The 23,123-nt window shown below is 39.8% G+C and overlaps 1 protein-coding gene across 5 annotated transcripts; it reads left to right on the forward strand.

Annotated features, from left to right (window-relative positions):
- Positions 1-880: 880 nt before the first annotated feature.
- On the forward strand, positions 881-18,340 carry CCNJ (cyclin J). 5 transcript variants are annotated; one of them, XM_015147818.3, is made up of 6 exons: positions 881-1,038; positions 1,671-1,780; positions 7,569-7,779; positions 14,125-14,424; positions 14,512-14,671; positions 15,296-18,340. In XM_015147818.3, the coding sequence occupies exons 2-6, from the start codon at positions 1,712-1,714 to the stop codon at positions 15,705-15,707; spliced, it is 1,152 nt and encodes a 383-aa protein (XP_015003304.1). In that variant the 5' UTR covers positions 881-1,038; positions 1,671-1,711; the 3' UTR covers positions 15,708-18,340. The 5 variants fall into 5 exon arrangements, with proteins under 5 accessions (XP_015003304.1, XP_015003305.1, XP_015003306.1 ...); XM_015147819.3 differs by having other exon boundaries at positions 14,545-14,671; XM_015147820.3 differs by having other exon boundaries at positions 14,548-14,671.
- The last annotated feature ends 4,783 nt before the right edge of the window (positions 18,341-23,123 follow it).

Below are 23,123 nucleotides of genomic sequence, written 5' to 3' on the forward strand. Positions count from 1 at the left end.
AGTGGGCAGTCTCACTGTCCTAGGGTTACCATCCACCTCTTTTGTGATAATCCACCAGAGGTTAAAATAGAATTGATTAGGTTTCTTCTAATCACATTTCAGCCCCCATATCACCTCAATTGACGTCGGAGTGTTCTCACAGTTGTGCAGTTTCCTGATTTACGAGCACAGATGGTTAATTACATCCACCATGGGTTTGACAAGCAAGGTTACTAGAAGTAATCTTAAATCGCTTCATTCAAAGCTCTTGGGAATCCCTACAGCAACGAAAATAAGGAGGGGGAAGAGATTAATTAGATTTCTAGAAGAAAGGCGGAGTTTGAGGTGGAACTTAAAAAGAAAGAATTTCATAGGAAAAAAAAAAAAAACGCTTCAGGGGCTGCAGAAACAGCTAAAGCACATTTAGAGGGCCTGATGATCCACGGAGCAGCCCCTGGGATGGAAGGGGCTGGTGCAACGTGAAGTAAGGCAAACCGAATCCATGCTGTGAAGACTTTTAAACGCCAAACGGAGGCGTCGGAACTTTGCTCCGCGGGCACCGAGGAGCCATCGAAGGTTCTCAGCAGGTGAGTGGCCTAACTAGATTGGTCACTGCAGTGATCCACGTTACAATTTCTCCGGCACTCTGCCGACCCCAGCCCGCGATCAGGCCAGCTTCGCAGTAGGTGGCGGCTGCGCGCCCCGGCAACCGAAGCGCCAGGCCCCGCCGCGCCGTCCGCGATGCTCACCCAACCCCGGCGGGAGCCGCCGCGCCGCCGCCTGGCTCTGCACCTGGACCCGGCCCGACCGCCGATTGGACGGCTCGGGGCGACCCCGCTGTATCGCGAGACGAGATTGGCAGCGGCGGGGCCTCAAGTGCCCCCGCGCTGGCTTTGTACGCGGAGCCGCCTGCCGGTCCTTTAACAATGGGCGGCGCGAGCGTCCAGGCGCTGGGCCCGAGCTGAGGCCGGCGCTTAGCGGCCGACTGTCCGCAACATGAGCGGGGCCGGCGTCCCCCGCACGCCGGCGGGGCTGGGGCTGTAAGGGCCGCGGTTCCGGGTAAGGGAGCCAGCGTGGGGCCGGGCGGCTTGGCAGGCCTGGGGTAGGCGCGAGGCAACGGACCCTCCCGGGGTGAGGCGCAGAGCCTGGCTGGCCCGGCCTTTTGTTCCCCTTTCTGAGGCCGCGCGGAACGTGCGTTTCTCGGGGGTCCCGGGAAGGAGCAGGCCCCCGACGTCTACGCGGAGACCCCCGGCCAGGCAGACGGTCACCCCCGGACTTTTCCATGGGAGCGTTTCCCCTCAGCGGGGCAATGACCGTGTCACCTCTCCCCGCTGCTCAGGACGGGCGGGAGGGCTCCAGCGCCGGACGCAGGGAGCCCCAGCTGGGCCTCCCCGAGCTCTTCCCGAGCTCGCACCTGGCTCCGCGCTTTGGCACCTCAGGGCCCGAGTGGATCCCCTTTTGCCCGACACACAGTCGGGCAGGGAGTCTCAGAGTCCTTCGGCTCTTACTGAGGGGCAGACCCGGCCTCGCGTGTGGCGTTGGGGGAAACGACTCGGGTCGGGCTGTGTTGAGGAAGAGTCAGGTGAAGATGAGCAGCCACACCGGGTGGCCTGAGGTCACACCCCCCGGGGAGGGGGCACAGAGGGTCGCGGGGGAGCCGGCAGTGACCGCGCCTGGGGTGTGTCTTACAGACTCGAGTTGCCGCGTCGGGTTGGGCGCGCCGCCGGGTCCCATGGAGCTGGAGGGGCAGTGGTGGCGAGGACAGCTGGCCGCCGACATTCACCAAGCGCTTCGCTACAAGGTAACTCCGAGGCCCGGCCTGCCTTCTCCTGTGTCTCGCGCCAGTTGTTCTGAATCTCGGCTCTCTAGAAGGTCTGGTCAGGTTCTTTACTCACTATCTTCTGGGCCAGAAAAGACGAGTTTGCTCATTTGCTCAAGGTTAATTAACTTCTTGGCTCCTTCTCTGGGATGTATCAGAAGAACCTGCAACTTGAATGGGGAGGGAGATTGTAGTTGGGCCAGGGAACGTGGAAAGGGACGTTCTGATATCCAGGTGGATCATGAATTTGATCTTGTATTTTAAAATATATATATACTGAATTTTTGTTGGGCAGAACAGCCCTCTTTGTTCGAGAGTTGCCGTTGCATGCAGCCAGTTTAAGTCGCTTTTGTACATAAATTCCTCAACCTTTCCGCTCCCTTACTGTAAGACTTGGGACAAGTTAAATTTCTGTTTCTTGATTTCCTCATCTGTAGAATGAGGAATAATACGAGTGTGCTTTATGATTCTGGCGATTGTGAAACTAAAGTTAGTACTGTACATGTGCTTAGAAACTGCTCTTGGTAAATAGTAAGCACAAAGTGATAACTTCTTATCGCTTACCCCTCAGGATTTGGGCTGTTCAAAAGCCCTAAAGTGGAGGGAGTTGGCCGCCCCTTCCTGCTGATATCAAAGGCAGAAAGTAGACGTAATATACTTAATAGATATTGCGAAAAAAATACTTTTCCAACACAAAGCAGAGTCTGTATATTGTTACTATTAAGTAACGATTTTATTCTGCATGTGGCAAGGCACATTAGGCAGATTAATGAGACATTTCTGCCTCTTTGATAACCAAAAGAGAGACCAGATCCAAAATGATCTCTAACTTAACTCAGTTTCACCTTGGATAAAGAAAGCCATTTGTTAAATGTAGAAAATTGAGAAAGAAGCAAAATAGCTGACTCTTTCAACAAAAAGGATTCTGAATCTTGGGGTTGAGATCCTGGAATGATAACGAACTTTTTATCTTGAGTTTCTGACCAGGTCAAGTAGATTGGAAAACCTAATTCTGACTTAAATTGTTACCCTTTTCTAGGCCTGAGATTTCTAAATGCTACTTCCTAATTCTGACATTCAGTTTCTAAGATTCACTAAAATACAGTTCAGCCCCCTAGGAGATGGTTTGTACCGCATAAAAATTCTAACTAGTGGGATCTCTGGAGTCTTAGGAAAGAGTTACAGGTTCTTTACTTGGAAAATTGTCCAGATACGCTTTTGATCTTTTCTTCTTTGGCAGATGTCATCTTTCAACGTGCAATTTTTTCTTTTTTAAAAAAATTAATAGAGTTGTACATATTTTGAAAAGTGTTTTAAGTGTCAGCCTCTTTATCCCTCTGGTATGTGGTGAAATTAGTTGATATTAAGAGTACTTTTTTTTTGAGTTGGAGTTTCACCTGACCTCAGGTGATCCACCTGCCTGGGCCTCCTAAAGTGCTGGGATTACAGGCATAAGCCACTGCACCCAGCCAAGAATACATTTTTTAATTGGCATGACACTTAAAAGGTTTTTCTTGGTGATTTCTGTAGTTTTCAATCATTTTATGTGTGTATCATTTTAATTCATGAATGATTATCTGAATTAATTTTGTCAGTTGAGGTTGGACATGGGATTTTTTTTTTTTTGGTTTGTTTTTGTTTGTTTTTTCTAGATTTAGATTTGTTGAAGGCTTTTGTGAATTAGTTTCTGGAGCATCCAAGGCATAAGACCCAACCCTACACTCAAGTTGCTTATGACCTATCAGAGGACAAGGTACCACAGGGTCTGAAGGAATGCCACTGAAAGTTTCCTTGGGCCACCTATGGCCTACTGCCCTGGGTTGTCTTTATGTTTAAGCATTATGCAAACCGTGGTTCTTACTGGCAACACTTTATAAATAATTTACATTAATCAGTAAAACTTAAACTTGTGGAACTGGAGAGACCACTGTTTGTAATACACTGAAGGAAACTTAAAATGGACTTTTCTCCTAGAAAAGACGTGGTAATTCCAGGCTATTAATTGGTGATTCAGTCGGATAGTCATCTGTTTTTCTTCAACATGTTGATTATTTATGACATACATGATATTATGCCAGGTGTTAGAGCAATAACAGTGAACAAGACATGATCCTTGCCTTCATAGTCTAATCTTATCTATAATTTAGAGCATCCACATTTAGGTCTTCCTTTGTGCAGTTGCCATTGAGATACTGCGGAAGGTGTTCTATGTTTAGGCCCAAGGTTTGTGGAGAAATATTTAGTGTGACTAGCACTGTGTTTACTAGGGAAGAGTGAAAATGACAATAAATGGAAATCATGCCAACTATCCACTCCCTCAAAAAAAAAACCCCTACAAAGCAGCTGTCACCTTACACCCTTTTGTCTCCTTTCTTCTCATTATTTTGCTGTGTATAGTTAGTGTGATAGGCTGTTTGAGAAACTGTTTTTAGGAACCTTGACAAATGGGAACAATTCTAGCTTTGTGAGAAACATTAAGAAAGTGTTCCATCAGTGTTTTCCAGGGAGTCTTTAAGACCATGTTCAGGCCACTTTTTGGGAAAAACCTGATCTGGTGTTGCCTTTTTTCCCAACTCCCTAATCCCTGAGTTAAGTTAGATTTTCTTCCTAAGTGTTGCCATAATAACCTGTGATGACTATATCGTGTGATAATCTATGTATTTGATTCACCTGCTAGAGATAGGCTTAAGACTGTTTTTCCAGCTTTTATGCCTGGCTTAGTATAGTGTCTGCAACGTGGGAGATGCTCAATAAATGTCACATGATAGCAGCAAAGGTAAAGTTGCCACTCACTTACACCATCATAAAGATCCGAAGAAACAGTTAAGGAGAAAAAAATCCTAGGAGCTGCATGAGAAATCGGCATCTTTATGTGAAAAAAAAAATTTTTTTTTGGCCAAGCATGGTGGCTCACACCTGTAATCTCAACACTTTGGGAGGCCAAAGCAGGTGGATCACTTGAGTCTGTGAGCTCGAGACCAGCCTGGGTAACATAGCGAGACCCTGTTTCTACTGAAAGTAACTGGGCATGACAGTGAGTGCTTGTAGTCCCAGCTACCCCAGAGGTTGAGGTGGTTGGATTGCTTGAGCCTGGGAGGTGGAGGGTGCAGTGAGCCAAGATAGTGCCACTGTACTCCAGCCGGCGCTACAGAAGGAGACCGTGTCTCAAAAAACAACCAGAATTGATGTATTCTTTGGCTATACTACTAAATTACATTGACTATTTATCCATTTATCTTAGATAATATTAATTTAGGTGAATATATAACTTTTCTTTTTCATTTATTGTAAAATGTATCATCATAAAACTTTTTTTCCCCAAACTTTTAAGTTCAGGGGTACGTGTGCAGGATGTGCAGGTTTGTTACATAGGTAAACGTTTGCCATGATGGTTTACTGCACAGATCATCCCATCACCTAGATATTAATCCTAGCATATACTATTCTTCCTGATCCTCTTCCTCCTCCCACCCCAACCCTCCGACAGGCCCCAGTGTGTGGTGTTCCCCCCAACATGTGTCCATGGGTTCTCATCATTTAGCTCCCACTTATAAGTGAGAACATGCGGTATTTGGTTTCCTTTTCCTGCATTAGTTTGCTACGGATAATGGCCTCCAGCTCCATCCATATCTCTGCAAAGGATGTGATCTTGTTCCTTTTTATGTTGCACAGTATTCCATGTTCTATATGTACCACATTTTCTTTATCCAGTCTATCATTGATGGGCATTTAGGTTGATTCCATGTCTTTGCTGTGAATAGCTTCACTATTGTGAATAGTGCTTCAGTGAACATACACGTGCATGTGTCTTTATAGTAGAATGATTTATATTCCTTTGGTTATATACCGAGTAATGGGGTTGCTAGGTAAAAGGGTATTTCTGCCTCTAGGTCTTTGAGGAATCACCACGCTGTCTTCCACAATGGTTGAACTAATTTACACTCCCACCAACAGTAAAAGCGTTCCTTTTTCTCCACAACCTTGCCAGCACCTGTCATAACGTAAAACTTACCATTCTAACCATTTTTAACTGTACAGTTCAGTGACATTAGGTACATTTGTATTGTCACCACTATCTATCTTTAGAACTTTTTCATTTTCCCAAACTGAAACTCCATACCCATTGAACGATTACTCCCCAGTTTCCTACCCTCTAGCTTTTGATAACCACTGTTCTACTTTCTGTCCCTATAAATAGGACTATTCTAAGTAACTCATTAAGTGGAATCATACAATAAATGTTCTTTTGTGACTTTTTTCATTTAGCATACTGTCTCCAAGGTTCATCCATGTAGCATATTATCAGAATTTTCTAAGTCTGAATAATATTCCATGTATATACCACATTTTGTTTATCCATTCATCTGCTGGTGGGCATTTGCATTGTTTCCACCTTTTGGTTATTGTGAATAATCCTGTTTTGAACATGTGTGTACAAATCTCTCTTCAAGTCCCTGCTTTCAGTTCTTTTGAGTATATACCTAAAAGTGGAATTGCTGGATCATAACTCTGTTTAATTTATTGAGGGATTGCCATACTGTTACCTGTAACAACTACATCATTTTACATTCCCACCAGTAATGCACAAGGATTCCAATTTCTCCACATTAAAGCTAACACTTGTGATTTTCTGGTTTTGTTTTTTTGTTTGTTTTTGATAATAGCAATCCAACTAGGTGTGAAGTGCTGTTAGTGGTTTTGATTTGCATTTCTTAATAATGAGTGATGCTGAACAAACATCTTTTTCATGTTTCATGATATTTGTTGGGCATTTGTATGTATCTTCTTTGGAGAAATGTCTATTCAAGTCCTTTGCCCATTTTTATAATCAGGTTTTTTTGTTGTCCAGTTGTATAAGTTATATAATCTAGATATTTACCCCTTATCAGATATGATTATAAATATTTTCATCCATTCTGCGGGTTGCCCTTTTACTCTGTTGATAGCATCTTTTGTTAAATAAAAGTTTTTAATTTTGTTAAAGTCCCCTTTCTCTTTTTCTTTTTTCTTTTTTTGCAGGGCATGGGGAGTTCTGCTTTTGGTGTCATATCCCTGTTACTTCTTCTATTGTGATACGTGTTGGGTTTAGTATCAGTATTATGCTGATTTTATAAAATGAATTTGGAAGCTTTTCATCTTTCTCTATGCTCTGGAAATATTTTAATAGTATATAATTTTTCCAATTTTTAAAAAACAAGTTGATATAGTCCTGAGATTGAACAGTGATTTTAGGTGTATGAGAGGATGATGGGAAAGGACAGATCATAAAACTGCTAAAAGGGAAACAAAATTAGAAGATACTAGTGTATAGGTACTGGTTTCTACACTAATGCAAGTATAATACTGCATGCAGCATTTCCACTTATCTATTACCCTTTAACCAAAAGTTTTGAGCATCTTGGAGAGGTGTAGGGATGTGTGTGTGTTATGTGGTTGGTTTTTTGTCAGGGATGTTTTTCTGAAAACACCTGGTAGGGAAAATAGGATTCCCTTATTAAAAATCTTTGTAAGATGAATCCATTCGAGAAAGCAAGAAACAAGAACATCTATAATTGTTCACATCAGAGGTGGTTAAGAATAAGGAGAAAATTTTGGTTTTAAGTGTCATTCATTATCCTTCCACTTAACTTTTTCATTTTTGTATTCCAGTCAAGAAAAGTATGTTTTAGGCACTTGTAATACTAATATATTGGAAAAACAATGTTAAGTCATTGCATTGTGGGGTAAGTCTACAGATAGGTCAGACTAAATGTTGTTCCTTTTGACTTAGGAGCTGAAGTTGCCCTCCTATAAAGGCCAGTCCCCTCAATTAAGTCTCAGACGGTATTTTGCTGACTTGATTGCCATTGTGAGCAATCGCTTCACGCTCTGCCCTTCTGCCCGCCATCTTGCTGTCTATTTACTGGACCTGTTTATGGACCGCTATGACATCTCTATCCAGCAGCTGCATTTAGTTGCGCTTTCCTGCCTGCTTCTAGCAAGTAAGTATGAATCTGATTTACATGACTGGAAATTTCTGATGTTTATGTAATAAAATAAATTTATGTAGAACTCAGTGAAATATCATCAAATCCCATTCATTCCAGTTCACTAGTATCAGGAAGCTTAAAAGTGCTTCTCAGTGCAATAATTCTTAACCAGACATTGAAAAATGGCTTTGGAACCTGTTAAAAACATGTGCCTAAGCTGTACATCCTCGGCCACTCCAGATCTACTAAGACAAAATCTACATAATGGGTACTGGGTATTTTTTAACTTTTTGAAAAAGTTCCAAAGGTGATTTTGCTTTACCTTCCAATTGAGAACCATTGTCTTTAAACAGTGGTTCTAAACCAGGAGCAGTTTTGTCCCACAGGGAACACTTGGCAATGTGTACAGACGTTTGGTTGTCACATCTGGTGATAGAGTGGGAGATGCTTTTTTAGCATCTAGTACATAGAGGCCTGGGATGCTGCTAAACATCCTGTAGTGTACAGGACAGTTCCCCATAACAAAATTCTGTGTCCCAAAACATCAATGGAGCTAAAGTTGAGAAACTGTCTTAAAAGTACCATACTTTTATATTAAAATACTTTCTACTGACTACATAATGAGTTGGCTTAATGAACTAAAAGTTAATGTGCAACTACTACAAATGTGAAAACTTTTGCTTTTGCATTAGACCAACTATGTAGTAGGCTCCAAGATACAATCTGATACAACCATGTTTGTTACTCAGTACAGAAAATACTGGTGGACCTTTTGGCCTCTCTTTCTCTTTACATTTTCCTGTATCTCATTTCATTGCTTGTTGGTACTCTCACTGAAGATAGGGCACGTAAAGGAATTGAAATTGTGTTTCTTTCTTTTAATAATGTGGAAGATTGTATTTGATATGGAAGTTGAATCAGTAATATAGTTTCTATATTCATGTCATTACAGTAGAAATTTATAGTATGTAGATGTATTGATAACCTTCACTTTTAATTCCCACTTGAGGGATAAAGATTGTATTTGATATTGAAGTTAAATCAGTAATGTAGTTTCTGTATTATCCATGTCATTACAATAGAATCTTAAAGTAGTACGTAGATATACTGATAACCTTCACCTCTCCCACTTGAGGTTTTGGGGTCAAATATGGCTGGGATGAAATAAGGAACATTCCCCCTATATCCATGCCACTAAAGTTCTTGAGCACTTCTGTGCTTGGCTGCTTACAAACCTGAAACCAAATGTAGTCCTGTGTAATATCATTTCTGGTACTAATCTCTTCTCAGATTTTATTTTCCGACCTTTGTTCTTTCTTTGATCTGATGACCTCAACTACTTATTTTATCCCCTGGAATGTCCTTTTGTAAGTTATTTCAGATCCATTGTAGAACCAGGCTGAATGTAAATAAAACACAGCTGCAGCATGACTTCCCACTGCCTATATGTTAAGGTGGAAACTGCTTAATGTAGTGTTTAGAATCTTTCATCTGGACCCAGCCATCTTTCCAGTCTCATCCCCATGTACGTTGAGCAAAATTCTTAGAATACCATTTACTTCCTGAATATCTACATTTCCCCTTTAATCTTTTGTTCTCTAAAATTCAGACACTTCACTCATCCCTCACCCCTCACCCCCCACGCAGGAGCCAGAGAGGTAATGCTTGTATATTTATAATTAACCTTTAATTTAGCCTCTAATTAAAGTTTCATGCTCGTAAGTAACCATGTGTGTAATACTGTATGTGTTTAATCACTGGCTGTGAAGCCCTTTGGGGTTTAATAGTTTGTATAAGATTGGAAAAGCTCACACTTGACAGTTTAGATGTGAGTCCACAAATAAAATGGCTTTTTGTTATTGTACAGAATGTTTATTATAGAATCAGTTTATAGTAGAGTGTCATTGGAAATCAGACATGCAAGTTAGATTATTTTAAAAGCTTGGTATCATTAATGGAAAGTAACTGTGTGGCCATCACTGTCATTTTAACACTACCATGTCCCACCTGCTCTATGCCTGTAATTCTTGAAGTGTAGTGTGGGCCAAGTGGGAGGGTCATCTTTGTGTACCATCTTAGGTTGGTTGGAATTGAGTTTTCAATTGTTGTTATTTTTAAATTATATATTTCTATTAGTTTAAGGTCATGAACAATTTATTTTATTGAACTATTTGGATTAATATCAGTGGTAAGATGTAGTTATTTGTGACTTTCCAGTAATTAGGCATTAGGATCTGTATTTGCTAGGGTTCAAATATGAATTATCACTTATTACTGAAAGAACTGGATACCTCCCTCTTTTTTCTGCTGATGACTCCTGATTTCCCTTTCCTTGAGGAAAGAATTGCTTTTACATTCTTCCTTTTGCACGAGAGTAGGAATGTATGTGAGGTATTCTTAAGGAGTTCTGCTCCTCGCAAGTAGCAAGTTGTTCAAAAGAGTTTGAGCTATCAGTTCTATACCAAGGTCGGGAATTGAAGAGGTTGGCCCTTAGCAGGCAGCAGTCTCTTTACCGTTGCTCCCCAACCCTAGTCTATAACTTTACAGCAGAAGAGCTTAGGATTCTTATAAACTGATAACCTGTTTTCAATGTCTGATTCCTGTTTTAAATTTGTGGAGTTCATTGTAATGGGAAGCTGTAAGTGGTTTGGCCAAAGATGGAGCATACTTTGTAAGTTCTAGAAGCAAATGTTTATGTCTATACTATTAGAAGAAAGAGCCTACAGATTATCTCTGATTGGAGAGCTATGTGTAGTGTTTTCGAGCAATGACCATAGTGATGGATTCCCTGGGTTGGAATCTTATCAGCAATATGAATTTCAACAACCCTTGAATCTCAGGTTATTTCTTTATAAGATGGAAATAAAGACACCTTACAAAGTTGTTCTGAGGATCAAGTGGGGGTAATATGTTTAAAAGCATGTAGGAAATGGAAACATTAAAAGATTAGCATGGTAATTATTAATTCCCCCATAAGTTGCTCTGTTACCTTTAGCCTGCCTCCTTTACCCTAAAGGTTTTGGCCTATTTCAAACTGGACCCTAATTTGTCCAGGGAAATTCTGCTATTCCAACTCTTTCACATGTATGCCCTGGCTTCCCTTGGCTTCTGTGACCAACATTACATTTATGGAGCATGAGGAAGTAATCTTGGAGATAAGATTTCTCATAATTTGCTCAAGATCTTACATAACTAAGAAATGATCTTGGAGTCAAGACAAAGTGAAAAGTGAGACAGAGGCTTATAGTAGTAACAATTTGTAACAAGTACTTGTTTCCCCTTGCCAACCAATACTGGGTTAGCAAAGCTTTTTACTGATCTGTGAAAATTTGTATCTCACAGCTGGTTTAATTTACATCTCAATTTTTAATGAGCTTAGAATTTTTTTTCTATGAATTACCTTTTTCTTTGCCCACTTTTATATTAGATTCATGTTATAAATTTGTGATAATTCTTAGTATATGTTAGGGATGACTTTTTCTCCTCCTACTTAGTAATAAAACAATAGAATGTGGATTGGCAGAGCACTTGGTGACATCTGATCCGTGCCCTATTCAGTATATAAATCTCTACCACATACCTACTATTCACTGCTGGCTTTGAAAATGTGTTGGTTTCCATGGCTGATATGAACATATCCTATAAAGGAAAGACAACCCAGTGTTTTTGTTTCTATGGCCTCTAATTCTTTATTTTCTGGGAAGCAGATATGAATTTCCTGTGCCCTTATTTCCTGTTTGGGGCCTTTATCAATATACTCACATGGCTTCTGGTATTTCCTTTCAATTGAAGAAACTGATCTTTGTGATCTGTGTGTGGTAATGTGGATAAGTAAACTTAAAATGAACATATGCATAGAAGTCAGCACAACAAAAACTATAGATATGAATGCAGGTACTCATTGACATTATCACACTTTTTGAAATCTTTTAATATCCATGTATCTGAATATTTATTACTATACATAATGGAAAAGTTCCAAAAAATTTGAACCCTGAATTAAAACTTCAAGTATGGTTATTTATTCAGAATGCAGATTATTCTTAACTTAGCAAGATCAATATGCAAAGTCCTTCACACTTGTAGTAGCCAAATATTTTATAAATGCAAACATCTCATAGATACTTAATAATATAGAAATCTGTCAGTTCTGGTCTAGAAGTGCAAATTTGGGAATTCAGATATAAATTTTCCTTTTGGCTTCCATTTTTGGTTTGATTGAACTTATCTGACCTTAAATGGATTGGCCAACCTCACTACCTTGGTTTTTGAGCAGTGAAATTGGTCATATGCAATTTTTTTCCCAGTGTTGAAGATTTCAAAGAGATAATATGAAACATTCTTACTCCTTCAATTACGATGTATTAATTTCTTCAAAGGAACTTTAAGCATAATATAAATAAACTCATTAATTTCTACAGTATTCCTTTGAAGTATTCTGTCAGTATTGCTGTTGCTACACAAATGGCAGGGTGCTTGAAAGCTGTAATGATTCATCCAGAGACACTGAACCAAATTTCTAGGTCATTCTCCTTCTGAAGAATTTCACTTTATACAAAGAACATTGGTTTCCTCTTCTTTTTTCAGGCAATATGCTGGATAACTGTGTCATACAGACCACTTTAGTGCTTTCAACTTTAAGTATTTGCTATTGGCAAAACTTGTTAAATTGATCTTTATGTGATTTTAATTAGGAAAGGCTATCTAGATTCTTAAGGTTTGAATTACTTAAGTTTGGGATCAACTTCTACCTGTAGCAATATTTAGAGTGGTTTAGATATAAGGAAGTTCTCTGCCATCACTCCTGCTTCTTTGGGCTTAGATTCTTCACAACACATGAGCTTAGAATCTCCTGGCATAGGAGAAAAACACCTTTTATACCAGTTCCGCTCCCTAAGCAAAGATCAAGGCAGTCGGCAGCATTTTTCCCCCAGCTCCAAAGCAAACCAACATGAGCAAATCCGCACTGGCTCTAGCACCACTGCCTGTACACTGAGCATCTGGGCTGAGTGTAGCAACTTTAATGTGTGGTGCAAACCCATCCCCTGTAGAAGAGAATCATCACAGAGGAACTCTTCTGGTTTCTCCTGGTTTGGCATTCTTTCTGGTTCTTCTCCCAAAAAACGTTTTTAAAGAATAAAATTATAAAATTTCCAAGGAAATGAAAATATATTGAAATATATCAAAATATTAAAATAATTTTTATATAGTAATATGTGTTGCTATAGAAACATTCAAATGATTTTGAACAAGTATGGGTGTAAAATCTATTGTGAGAAATCTATAATAATCATAGTATGATGGTTTTAAACCTTAAATCTAAAATAGAACACAGTAGTAAGAGCTTTAGTTATAATTTCCTTTCTTTTGTGGACCACCATGGAACAAAGACCCAAAGAGGCTTGATGACAACTCTGGTTCTGTTGCTGCATCTGGAAAATCATAATAGTACTTAATAGTTTATAAATGTTCTCCAGCCATCAGTTCTAGAAATACTTTCTAAAATGAAGGCTTTATATATAGAGACAGTAAAATGCTTGTTTGGAAAGTAAAGTGTAAGATGGTACATAATCGATAGAAACATTCTGGGACTGGAAAGGGAATCTTTATTCTTCAGCTGTGCATAGTTGAAACCTTATAGATAGGTATTTCCAGAAAAGAAATTAATCCTTTTGAATAATGTTCAGCCATATTGTCTTTACTATTCTGCTTTCAGTAAGGGAATTTAAAAGCAGATATAAACTATCTCCCCCATGCCCCTTTTTTCTTCAACAGACTAGATTTTTGTTTTGAATTCAGAAGAAGTGGGGAATGGGGTTTTTTATGGAATGATAGTACTTGTGTTAAATGTTCACCCAATTTCTCCCTCCAGTCTCTCTCTCTCTGGAATTGAGATTATATTGATGCCAAGATGAAACAATTGGAGCTTAACTATGTTTTATTTCAAATAAAACTATGACATTAAATTGTTAAAGCTATCTTCTACTCTAAAATCAAATAATTCATTTTGCTAGCTACCACCCACTGCAAAAAAAAATTTCCTGAAAATACTCAGCTGATGAGATTGAGTTATTTTTTTCACTGGCACATGACTATTTCCATTCTATACTAGAACACAGAACAAAATGTTTACGTTATTTCAAGCATTTTTTTTTTCCAGGGGATTGGGGAAAGGTTGGGGATGGTGGCACTGGGAAAGAAAACACAGGTTCTGGCACAATTGTATCTGTGTAAGGTAAACTACGTCTTTGGATCTAAATCCTGGCAATAAGACAGCAAATCCCATTTTACTGACTAGACCTGTAATGATCACTTGCCTAACATTTTCTCTCCCCTCCCATCCCCTTTTCTTATAAGGTAAATTTGAAGAAAAAGAAGATAGTGTGCCTAAGCTGGAGCAGCTCAACAGCCTGGGTTGTATGACTAATATGAATCTAGTATTAACAAAACAAAATTTGCTACATATGGAACTATTATTATTAGAAACCTTTCAGTGGAACCTCTGCCTTCCAACAGCTGCCCATTTCATTGAGTATTATCTCTCTGAAGCAGTACACGAAACAGATCTTCATGACGGCTGGCCAATGATTTGCTTGGAAAAGACTAAACTCTACATGGCCAAATATGCAGATTACTTCCTGGAAGTGTCTTTGCAAGGTGGGTTGTTGTGAATACCAGTAAGTGACTTGTGCACTTGTGACTCGTGTATTCTGTTCCTTAAGTTCATTTTTGGTGTCTCCACAGATTATGCCTTTCTAAATTATGCACCTTCTTTAGTAGCTGCTGCATGTGTGGCTTCTTCGAGGATTATACTTCGTCTTTCTCCAACGTGGCCTACAAGACTGCATCGTCTTACTGCCTACTCTTGGGATTTCTTAGTACAGTGTATTGAACGACTATTGATGTAAGCCTTTTTATTATTGTGTTTGTACTTTCTCATTAACAGTTTTTTTCATGCATGAGGTGCCCTGAAAACAACTTCTGAAAGGCACAGAGTTTCTAGGTTATTTGATTTTAGCAGCAGTTACTTGCTGCCATGAGCAAGCCCATGTATGAGCAGAACTCTGGGGAAGGAGAGTCCCTTTTGGCCATTAACCAGTTAGAAGATGTCATTGCTAGAATGATTCTGGGCACATGATAAGGAAAGGAGCTGCTTTTTTGTGTCTGTAAGTCAGTAACTCTGAGATCAGTCCAGGCCAGCCTTGCCCCATTCCTAACATCTTTGAATTTTGGGGGCCACCAGGATGTTACCAAAGTGGCAGCCACACTTACGTGCTTATTGTGGACACAGCTCCCAAACTGGAAATAATCCTCAAAGCTACCAGGAAGGTTCACATCAAGGGAAATAGCTTTAGAAGGACACAAGCGGGGTCTCACTGTTGTTGTAATTATGGTGCAGTGACTGCTACCTGGGTAGTGGTGGCAAGTGGTAGAAGAAGCTGTTGGGGAGTTGGGGATGGGGCCTGACTTTCTTGCAAATTCTTCTCAAGTAATATTTTTAATAGTTTCCTTTCTCTCCATGTTTCAGCGCTCACGATAATGATGTGAAAGAAGCAAACAAACAGAGAGGGCAAGCAGGACCTCAGTCAGCGCAACTAAGTGTGTTCCAGACAGCCTCCCAGCCCTCACGGCCAGTTCACTTTCAGCAACCTCAGTATCTCCATCAGACACATCAGACCTCACTGCAGTATCGCCATCCTACATCAGAACAACCAAGCTGTCAGCAGATTGTATCGACCACACACACCTCATCTTACACACTACAGACATGTCCTGCTGGCTTCCAAACTAGTGTTCAGGGCCTTGGGCACATGCAGACTGGTGTTGGGATGTCACTGGCAATACCAGTAGAAGTTAAGCCCTGTCTGAGTGTTTCTTATAACCGGAGTTACCAGATAAATGAACATTACCCTTGTATTACTCCATGTTTTGAAAGGTGATTATGTCTGAAGCTGATAACTGACCCAGACTGCTTTGTGACATGAAGCTATGGGTAAGCGTTTTGTAAACTTCTGTTCAAAAGGAAAGGGATCTAAGTGACATCAGAACTCTTCAGGTGCCAGCACCAGGAAGACTGAATATCCCTTTTAATGCACCATGAATCCTGGGAGGACTAAGCAAATTAACAGTATGTCAAATTCTGTTACAACAAATCCTTGTATGACAAAAATGTTCAAGTCCTGGCTGATGGTCCAAATATTTCAAAAATACTCAATACAACAGAAAATTTGGACAGACTCCAATTTGCCATTTTGAGAACTGACCTGTGGTAGCATCTGGGCCTAATGTTGGCTTCTAAGTCAAAGACTAAATGTTTATCTTATCTATGGACTTGCCAAACAGTCTTTTATGAAGGAAAGTTACAGTATTAATTTTTGAAAAGGTTTTTTTATTCTGCAATTTTTTATTTTTGTTCTACACATGAATTTTTGACTAAGTTTAAACTTACGAATTGTTATGCTGTACCAATCTGCAGTGAAAAAATTTTTTTAGATGATTCTATATAACTTCCTCTCATAAATAGTATAGGTATCTGGATTAATATACTAAAATTAAGGGTAAAAAAGATCTTGTTTTTTAAATCATGGTCATAATTTTTCTTTTTTTCCCTAAGTGATCAACCTCAAATTTTTAGAATTAAAATAGATTTAACTCAGGGAATCTGTACTACTTGGAAACACTTAACTGTAATGCAACATGCCTTGGGAATGTTATAGTGTGAACTACCTTTATAACATAGGTTAAAATACTCTTGCTAGGGTGTGTTTTCAAATGAGAACGTAATATTATAGCTCAGAATGAAGTGGTAGTTCCTGTGATTCATAATACATATGTAGGTTTTGCATTTCTCAGTGCAATCTGTGATTTATACTCAGAATCGACATTCTTAAAAAGTTATTTCAAGGGATGGCATAACTCTAAGAGGTCAGTGCTACAATAAAGTCCTGTAGGTTTATTTTGGAAGGGACTGTGGCCAGGGTAGTTCTCAGGTTGTGCTAGAGCAGCACTTTGTTATGTGGAAGACAGGTTTTTTAAGCAACCTTTGAATCCAGCTCTAGTCCGTCTAAGCAGGCAAAGGTAACTGATGACTAAATTTCAGTAGCTACTTTCATTAGATTGACCCTACAACTGCCCTGGGACATTTCACTGTACTGGTATTAACTGCAAACAGCAATAATTGTCATTACAGCAAGGGCAGTTTGGGGGTAAAGAATTTTGGAAGAATAACCTTAAAAAGTTAAAAAGTCATTGTAATAACTGATAAACTGTATACATTGTGCTCTTTTCTGTGGGAGAAGAAAGATTTGGTGGAGGGAAGCTTTCTGGTTTAAAAATTAGTAAGATGCGTCTTTTTGTGTTTTTTTTAAGATAGCACTTGAATAGAAGGGAATCTGCGTGGCAGATATGTGACTGCCACAATATGCATTGAAGACAAACTTACTATAAAGATGTTGTGGGTATGCAGCAGGAGTCTCAGTAATCAAGCCAATGGCCTTTGTCAGGAAGGGAAGGGGCTCAACACAGTGATGGACTGATCCAGATGGCTCCCGGGGATGAATGTGGGAGGGTAGCTTCTGCCAGCATGAATGCTTAGAGAAATATCCTTTCCTTAAAAAGAAAATAACTTTTATATTTAGAGTACATAGGGCATGATGTGGATGTATTAGTCTGGTAGATAAAATGAAAACCACTCAGGTAAGAACTCTCACTCATGGCAGCTTTTAAGCATGAAAATTGTTTTCTGAAAGTATCATCACTTTTCCTTTTTAAAGAAGGCTGCTAATTGGATTTTGGTAGTTCTTACCTCAAGAAAACTTGAATTGTTTGGGGGGAAAATAGGCTCAAAAGAGAATATATCTTTCACATTCACATTCAGAACCCAGCAACCTGGAGTCCAATTTTCAGTATTTTAACTACCTCAATAATGCTATGAATGTAAGATATTGGGATAGAGATCCCAACTTGAAACAACAGCCAGTGCCTGTGGAAACTTAATGTCTTGTCAAATACTTTTATTGATTGGTTTATATGCCGTACTTGTTATAGAAGAATATGCCTTTTAAAAAAGCTTATTAATAACACTTTCCCAATTTATATTTTAAAAAGCTAAAGAACACTGGATTAATAATCTTTTGGGAGGGTAGAATAAAATAATTGATTACTATTGCTGCATACCCGGGGTGGGATGGGGTGGTTGGAGAACCAGAACTATTTTTAAAACATTAGGTTTCAATATAAATACAACTCACAACTGCTAGCTTTGGGGGGTAGGGGAGCAATGTGTGGGTTTTGTTTTGTTTAATTTATTGATTAGTCTTCAAAGTAGGCTTTTTTTTTTTTTTTTTTTGAGATTACTGGACCATCATTAAATGTGTACTGTGAAGAGATTAATATGTATGAAGGGCTTTACCAAAGTCCACTAAATAAACACTACTCAAGTACAGACTGCAAACCAAAATGTATCTGTTATGACATTAATTGCAAATAGCAAGTATGGTGCTAAAGTCTACACCAATGGAATTAGATGAGTGCTATGCACTTAATTTTAAAATAAAACTAGTTTTCAGTAAAATGCCTTTGGTATTTTTGTTTCAAATACAAACTTGTATGTTTGCAGCTCTAGTGAAGCATCTCATGTAATTCAGACTTGGAATCATGATTATATTTACTAAAAGCCATGAAGATGTAGAATATAGCCATTAGTGGCATAAAACATCTGTTCGTTATGTATTCCATACTGAGCATTAAAGCTCACAAAAGTATATTGGACACCATTGCTGCCTTTTGAGCTTAAAATCAGTTGTTAGTATGTTAGCATCTACAGATTCTAATTTATTCAACAATCATGCAAGCATCAGAAAATCTGAAGTTTGATCTCAAAAGTAGGGACACAGAAAATGGTTAAAGCTGTGAGAAGGAACATAGGGTCTACAGTGAGTGCGAATGGTCTGTTTACCTGAGTATAAATATCATTTGCTACTTAATTCAACTCAAATCTTAGCAGATGGAATTTGTTTTGAAAAGTAAAGTTTAACAGGTTTATACAAGCGGGTGAGGAATTTACATGCCTTTTTAAAAAGCATTTTTGAAATCAGTCTCAAAAGTATTGTATCGTCACTTGTTCTGGCACAGTGCCAGGGTTTAGCAGCTCTCAAGAGTTAATATACCATGTTCTTTAGAGCTGACTTTAAGAAAAACAACAAGCATTCCAAACCAGGCCAGGTAGCTTTGCCTTGAGGCGATCTGAGCCCCATGTGACAAGTTTATAACCAACAACTGCCTGTCAGGCACATGGTAAAAGCCTCCCTAGCCTCGAGCAGCTTACATCTATGATAAATATGACTAGCACACTTGAAGCAATTAGGCTAGTAGAGGCCTGCGCGGTGGCTCATGCCGGTAATCCCAGCATTTTGGGTAGCTGAGGCCAGCGAATCACTTGAGGCCAGGAGTTTGAAGCCAGTCTGGGCAACATGGTGAAACCCTGTCTCTACTAAAAATACAAAAACAAGCTGGGTGTGGTGGCACGTGCCTGTAGTCCCAGTTACTCGGGAGGCTGAGGCACAAGAATCACTTGAACTCAGGTGGAGGCTGCAATGAGCTGAGATCACACCACTGCACTCCAGCCTGGGCAACAGAGCTAGACTCTGCCACTGAAAATTAGGCTGGTGTAGTCTGGAACTCGGTTTAATATCGTGTTGGTTTAGGAATCACTCAACATTCATTTTTCCATCCCTTAGATTTTAAAAAAGTAACAAGTATAGTCAGTTGACAGCATAAAGATCAGGCTCAGGGGTCATATGGGAAGGACACCTGCTGTCCTATCCTTGACTATCACTCTGTCTTTCCTCCCATAACACCCTCTGCCTCCCAGGTAAGCATCACCACCCTGAATTTAGTTATCAAGTCCATAAAGCCTTGACATGGTATGTAATTTATATGTAAATGATTTCCCCTGTTCTTAAAGTTTTATCAGTTACTCAAAGGGACCTGTAGTTAAAAATGGTAACAGTCATTATCTTGTATTCATTTACTTGCTAGTTTCTCCCTACTAGAACCTTGTGTTAGGCTGGTCTTGCATTACTATAAATAAATACTCAAGACTGGGTAATTTATAAAGAAGAGAGGTTTAACTGGCTCATGCTTCTGTAGGCTGTACAGGGAGCATGGAGCTGGCATCTGCTTGGCTTCTGGGAGGCCTCAAGAAACTTATTCATGGCAGAAGGGTAAGCAGCAGCAGGAATCTCACATGGTGGGAGCAAATGCGGGTAGGCGAAGGTGCCACACACTTTAACCAGCTCTCACGTGAAGTGAACTCACTAACAAGGACAGCACCAAGCCATGAGGGATCCGCCCCCATGACACAAACACCTCCCACTAGGTCCCACCTCCAACACTGGGGATTATATTTCAACATGAGATTTGGGTGGAGACAAATATCCAAACTATGTCAAACATATCTTCCCTCTGTCTGCCAGGCTGGAGTGCAGTGTCGCCATTATGGCCCACTGCAGCCTCAACCTCCTGGGCTCAAAAAATTCTCCCACTTCAGCCTCCTGGGTAGCTGGGATCGTAGGCACACACCACCACATGCCTGGCTAATTTTTACAATTTTTTGTAGAGGTGGGGTTTGCCATGTTACCCAGGCTGTCCTTTTTTTTTTTTTCTTGAGATTTTTAATTTTAGAAGAGCTTAGATGTACAGAATTATTACTAAGATAGTACAGACAGTCCCCATATATCCCACAGCCAGTCTCCCTTCTTATTAATATATTGAAATGGTACATTTGTCACAATGAACCAGTACCAATGTATTATTAGTAACAGAAATCCATGCTTTGTTCAAATTTCCTTAGTTTTTCCCTAATTTCCTTTTTCTCTCCCAGATTCCTATGCAGGATATCACATTACCTTTAGCACTCAGGTCTTAGGCAACTCTGGGTTGTGACAGTTACTCAGACTTTGTCTGTGATGACCTCGGCAGTTCTGAAAATCCGTAGTTAGGTATTTCATAGAATGAACATATGTTTCTTGAGAGCAGGGATTTTGTCTTACTCATCTTATGCCCCTGTATGTCATAGGGATCTGAAGTATGATAGCACATCATAGGCTCTTGGGACGTAGGTAACAAAAAATTGGCCAGCACGGTGGCTCACACCAGTAATGCCAGCACTTCTGGAGGCCAAGGTGGGTGAATCACTTGAGCCCAGGATTCAAGACCAGCCTGGCCAACTTGGCAAAACCCCATCTCTACAAAAAATACAAAAACTAGCTGGGCGTGGTGGTGTGTGCCTGTAGTCCCAGCTACTTGTGGAGCTGAAGCAGGAGGATTGCTTGAGCCCAGGAGGTCGAGGCTGCAGTGAGCTTGTGCCACTATACTCCAGCCTGGGTGACAAAGTGAGACCCTGTCTCAAAACAACCACCACCACCAAAACAAAACAAAACAAACAAAAATGCAGTCCAAAAGTAGGCAGTGACTAATAAACAAATGCTGCCTTGGGTTGATTTAAAAAGTAGAGTACTCTGATCATAGGAAGGCACAGTCCCATCAGATTCAGCACTGGTTAGATCATATCTACAAAAATCGTGTGAATCAAATTTTAAGTGGAATGGTGATAAACCCAAGTTTTGCCACAAACTGGTGATGGGTCCAGGAATCGTGTTATATGAGTGACAGCTGAAGGAACTGGTGGTGTTTTCATCTGAAGTTTAAGGAAGGGTAAAATGCTTGTCTTCCCAGATGTGAAAAGTCCTATTACTCCAAAGGGCAGAATTAAGGCAGTGGTCCAAAGTTTCTCATATTTCAATGAATAAAGCCAGAATGTTACAAACAGAGCAGTGCTGCTTTGAGAGTTCCTGAGTTCCCAGTTAACAGAGAACCCTGACATAGACCAGAAATGGGATGGAAGTAATCCTTGAACTTGGGTGTAAATATCTTCCAATTCTCAAGAGCTTCTCAGCCTCTAAAGAGTTTCTGGGGAGTTTCTAAAGGCTTTATGAACCTGGGACTTGAGCTGGGTGTAGAAAGAAGGGAAAAGCTTCAGCTAGACTAGGGCAGTCATCACCCCTAGTGTTGGCACAAAGCAGACTGCAGTAGCCTGGCTGAAGCCCTTCCCTTCTTGTATTCTCAGCTCAATTGTTGGACAGTGAAGGCAGACTCATTGAGAAATTGTAGAGGAAATAAGGCTGAGTGAGTAGAATGAGGTTGGGTTATGGAGTTTTATTTTATTATTATTATTATTATTGGGAAGGAGTCTTGTTCTGTCACCGAGGCTGGAGTGCAGTGGCGCGATCTCAGCTCACTGCAAGCTCCGCCTCCCAGGTTCACGCCATTCTCCTGCCTCAGCCTCCCGAGTAGCTGGGACTACAGGCACCCACCACCACGCCCAGCTAATTTTTTTTTGTATTTTTAGTAGAGACAGGATTTCACCTTGTTAGCCAGGATGGTCTCGATCTCCCGACCTCGTGGTCTGCCTGCCTCAGCCTCCCAAAGGGTTATGGAGTTTTGAAAGCCAGAAGAGAATACAGTTTTTGTGGGGTCAGAGATACCGCTGAGGATTTGTGATATGATACTGGTGATTTTAGGAAGAATGATGATTTTAGGAAGACTGGTTTTAGAAAGAATAATGATTTTAGAAAATGGTTTTAGGAAGAATGATCTGACCATATCAGAATAGGTTAGTGAGAGGAGATGGGAGTCAGAAAGCTTTCTGCAATAATGACAAATTGAGTAAGAGTGGTACATGGATATTTCATGGTACAAAGGTAAACCCTAAGAAAGAAAACAAAATTGGTAGAATTGAGGGATAGAATAAAGGAAAGGAAATATACTAACTCTGTTATTACGTATAAAAGTGAATTATAGATACTGAGATACTGGCTAAACAGAAAACAGGTATTATATAATCGGTATTACAAAGGTAAGTACAGGAACAAAAACACAAAGCTTTCTAATTATTAAAAACTGTCCATATAGTAAAATATACTTTAAAGGTATAAATAGCAAAAGTATAACAAAATAATCTGACAGAACTAAGTCCAAACATATCAAATCAATAAATGAAAACAAACTCAACTATTAAGAGAAAAAGAATTTCAGACTGAATCACAAAGTGAAAGTCAAATCTATGTTGTATGAGAGACAGGTCTAAAATAAAATGATTCAGAAACGTTGAAGATCAATGGATAAGTAAAGAGATACCAGAAAAACTCAAACAAAAAGAAAGGATCTTAATAACAGACAAGGCTGAATTTTGGCCAAAATGTATTAAACCAGATTTTAAAAAGAACACTTTATAATGCTAAGGGTTACAGTCCATGATAAGGATGAAGAGTTATTAATACTTCTGGATCAAATAA

This window comes from Macaca mulatta, chromosome 9 (genome assembly GCF_049350105.2).
Source record: "Macaca mulatta isolate MMU2019108-1 chromosome 9, T2T-MMU8v2.0, whole genome shotgun sequence".
Lineage (NCBI taxonomy): Eukaryota > Metazoa > Chordata > Mammalia > Primates > Cercopithecidae > Macaca > Macaca mulatta.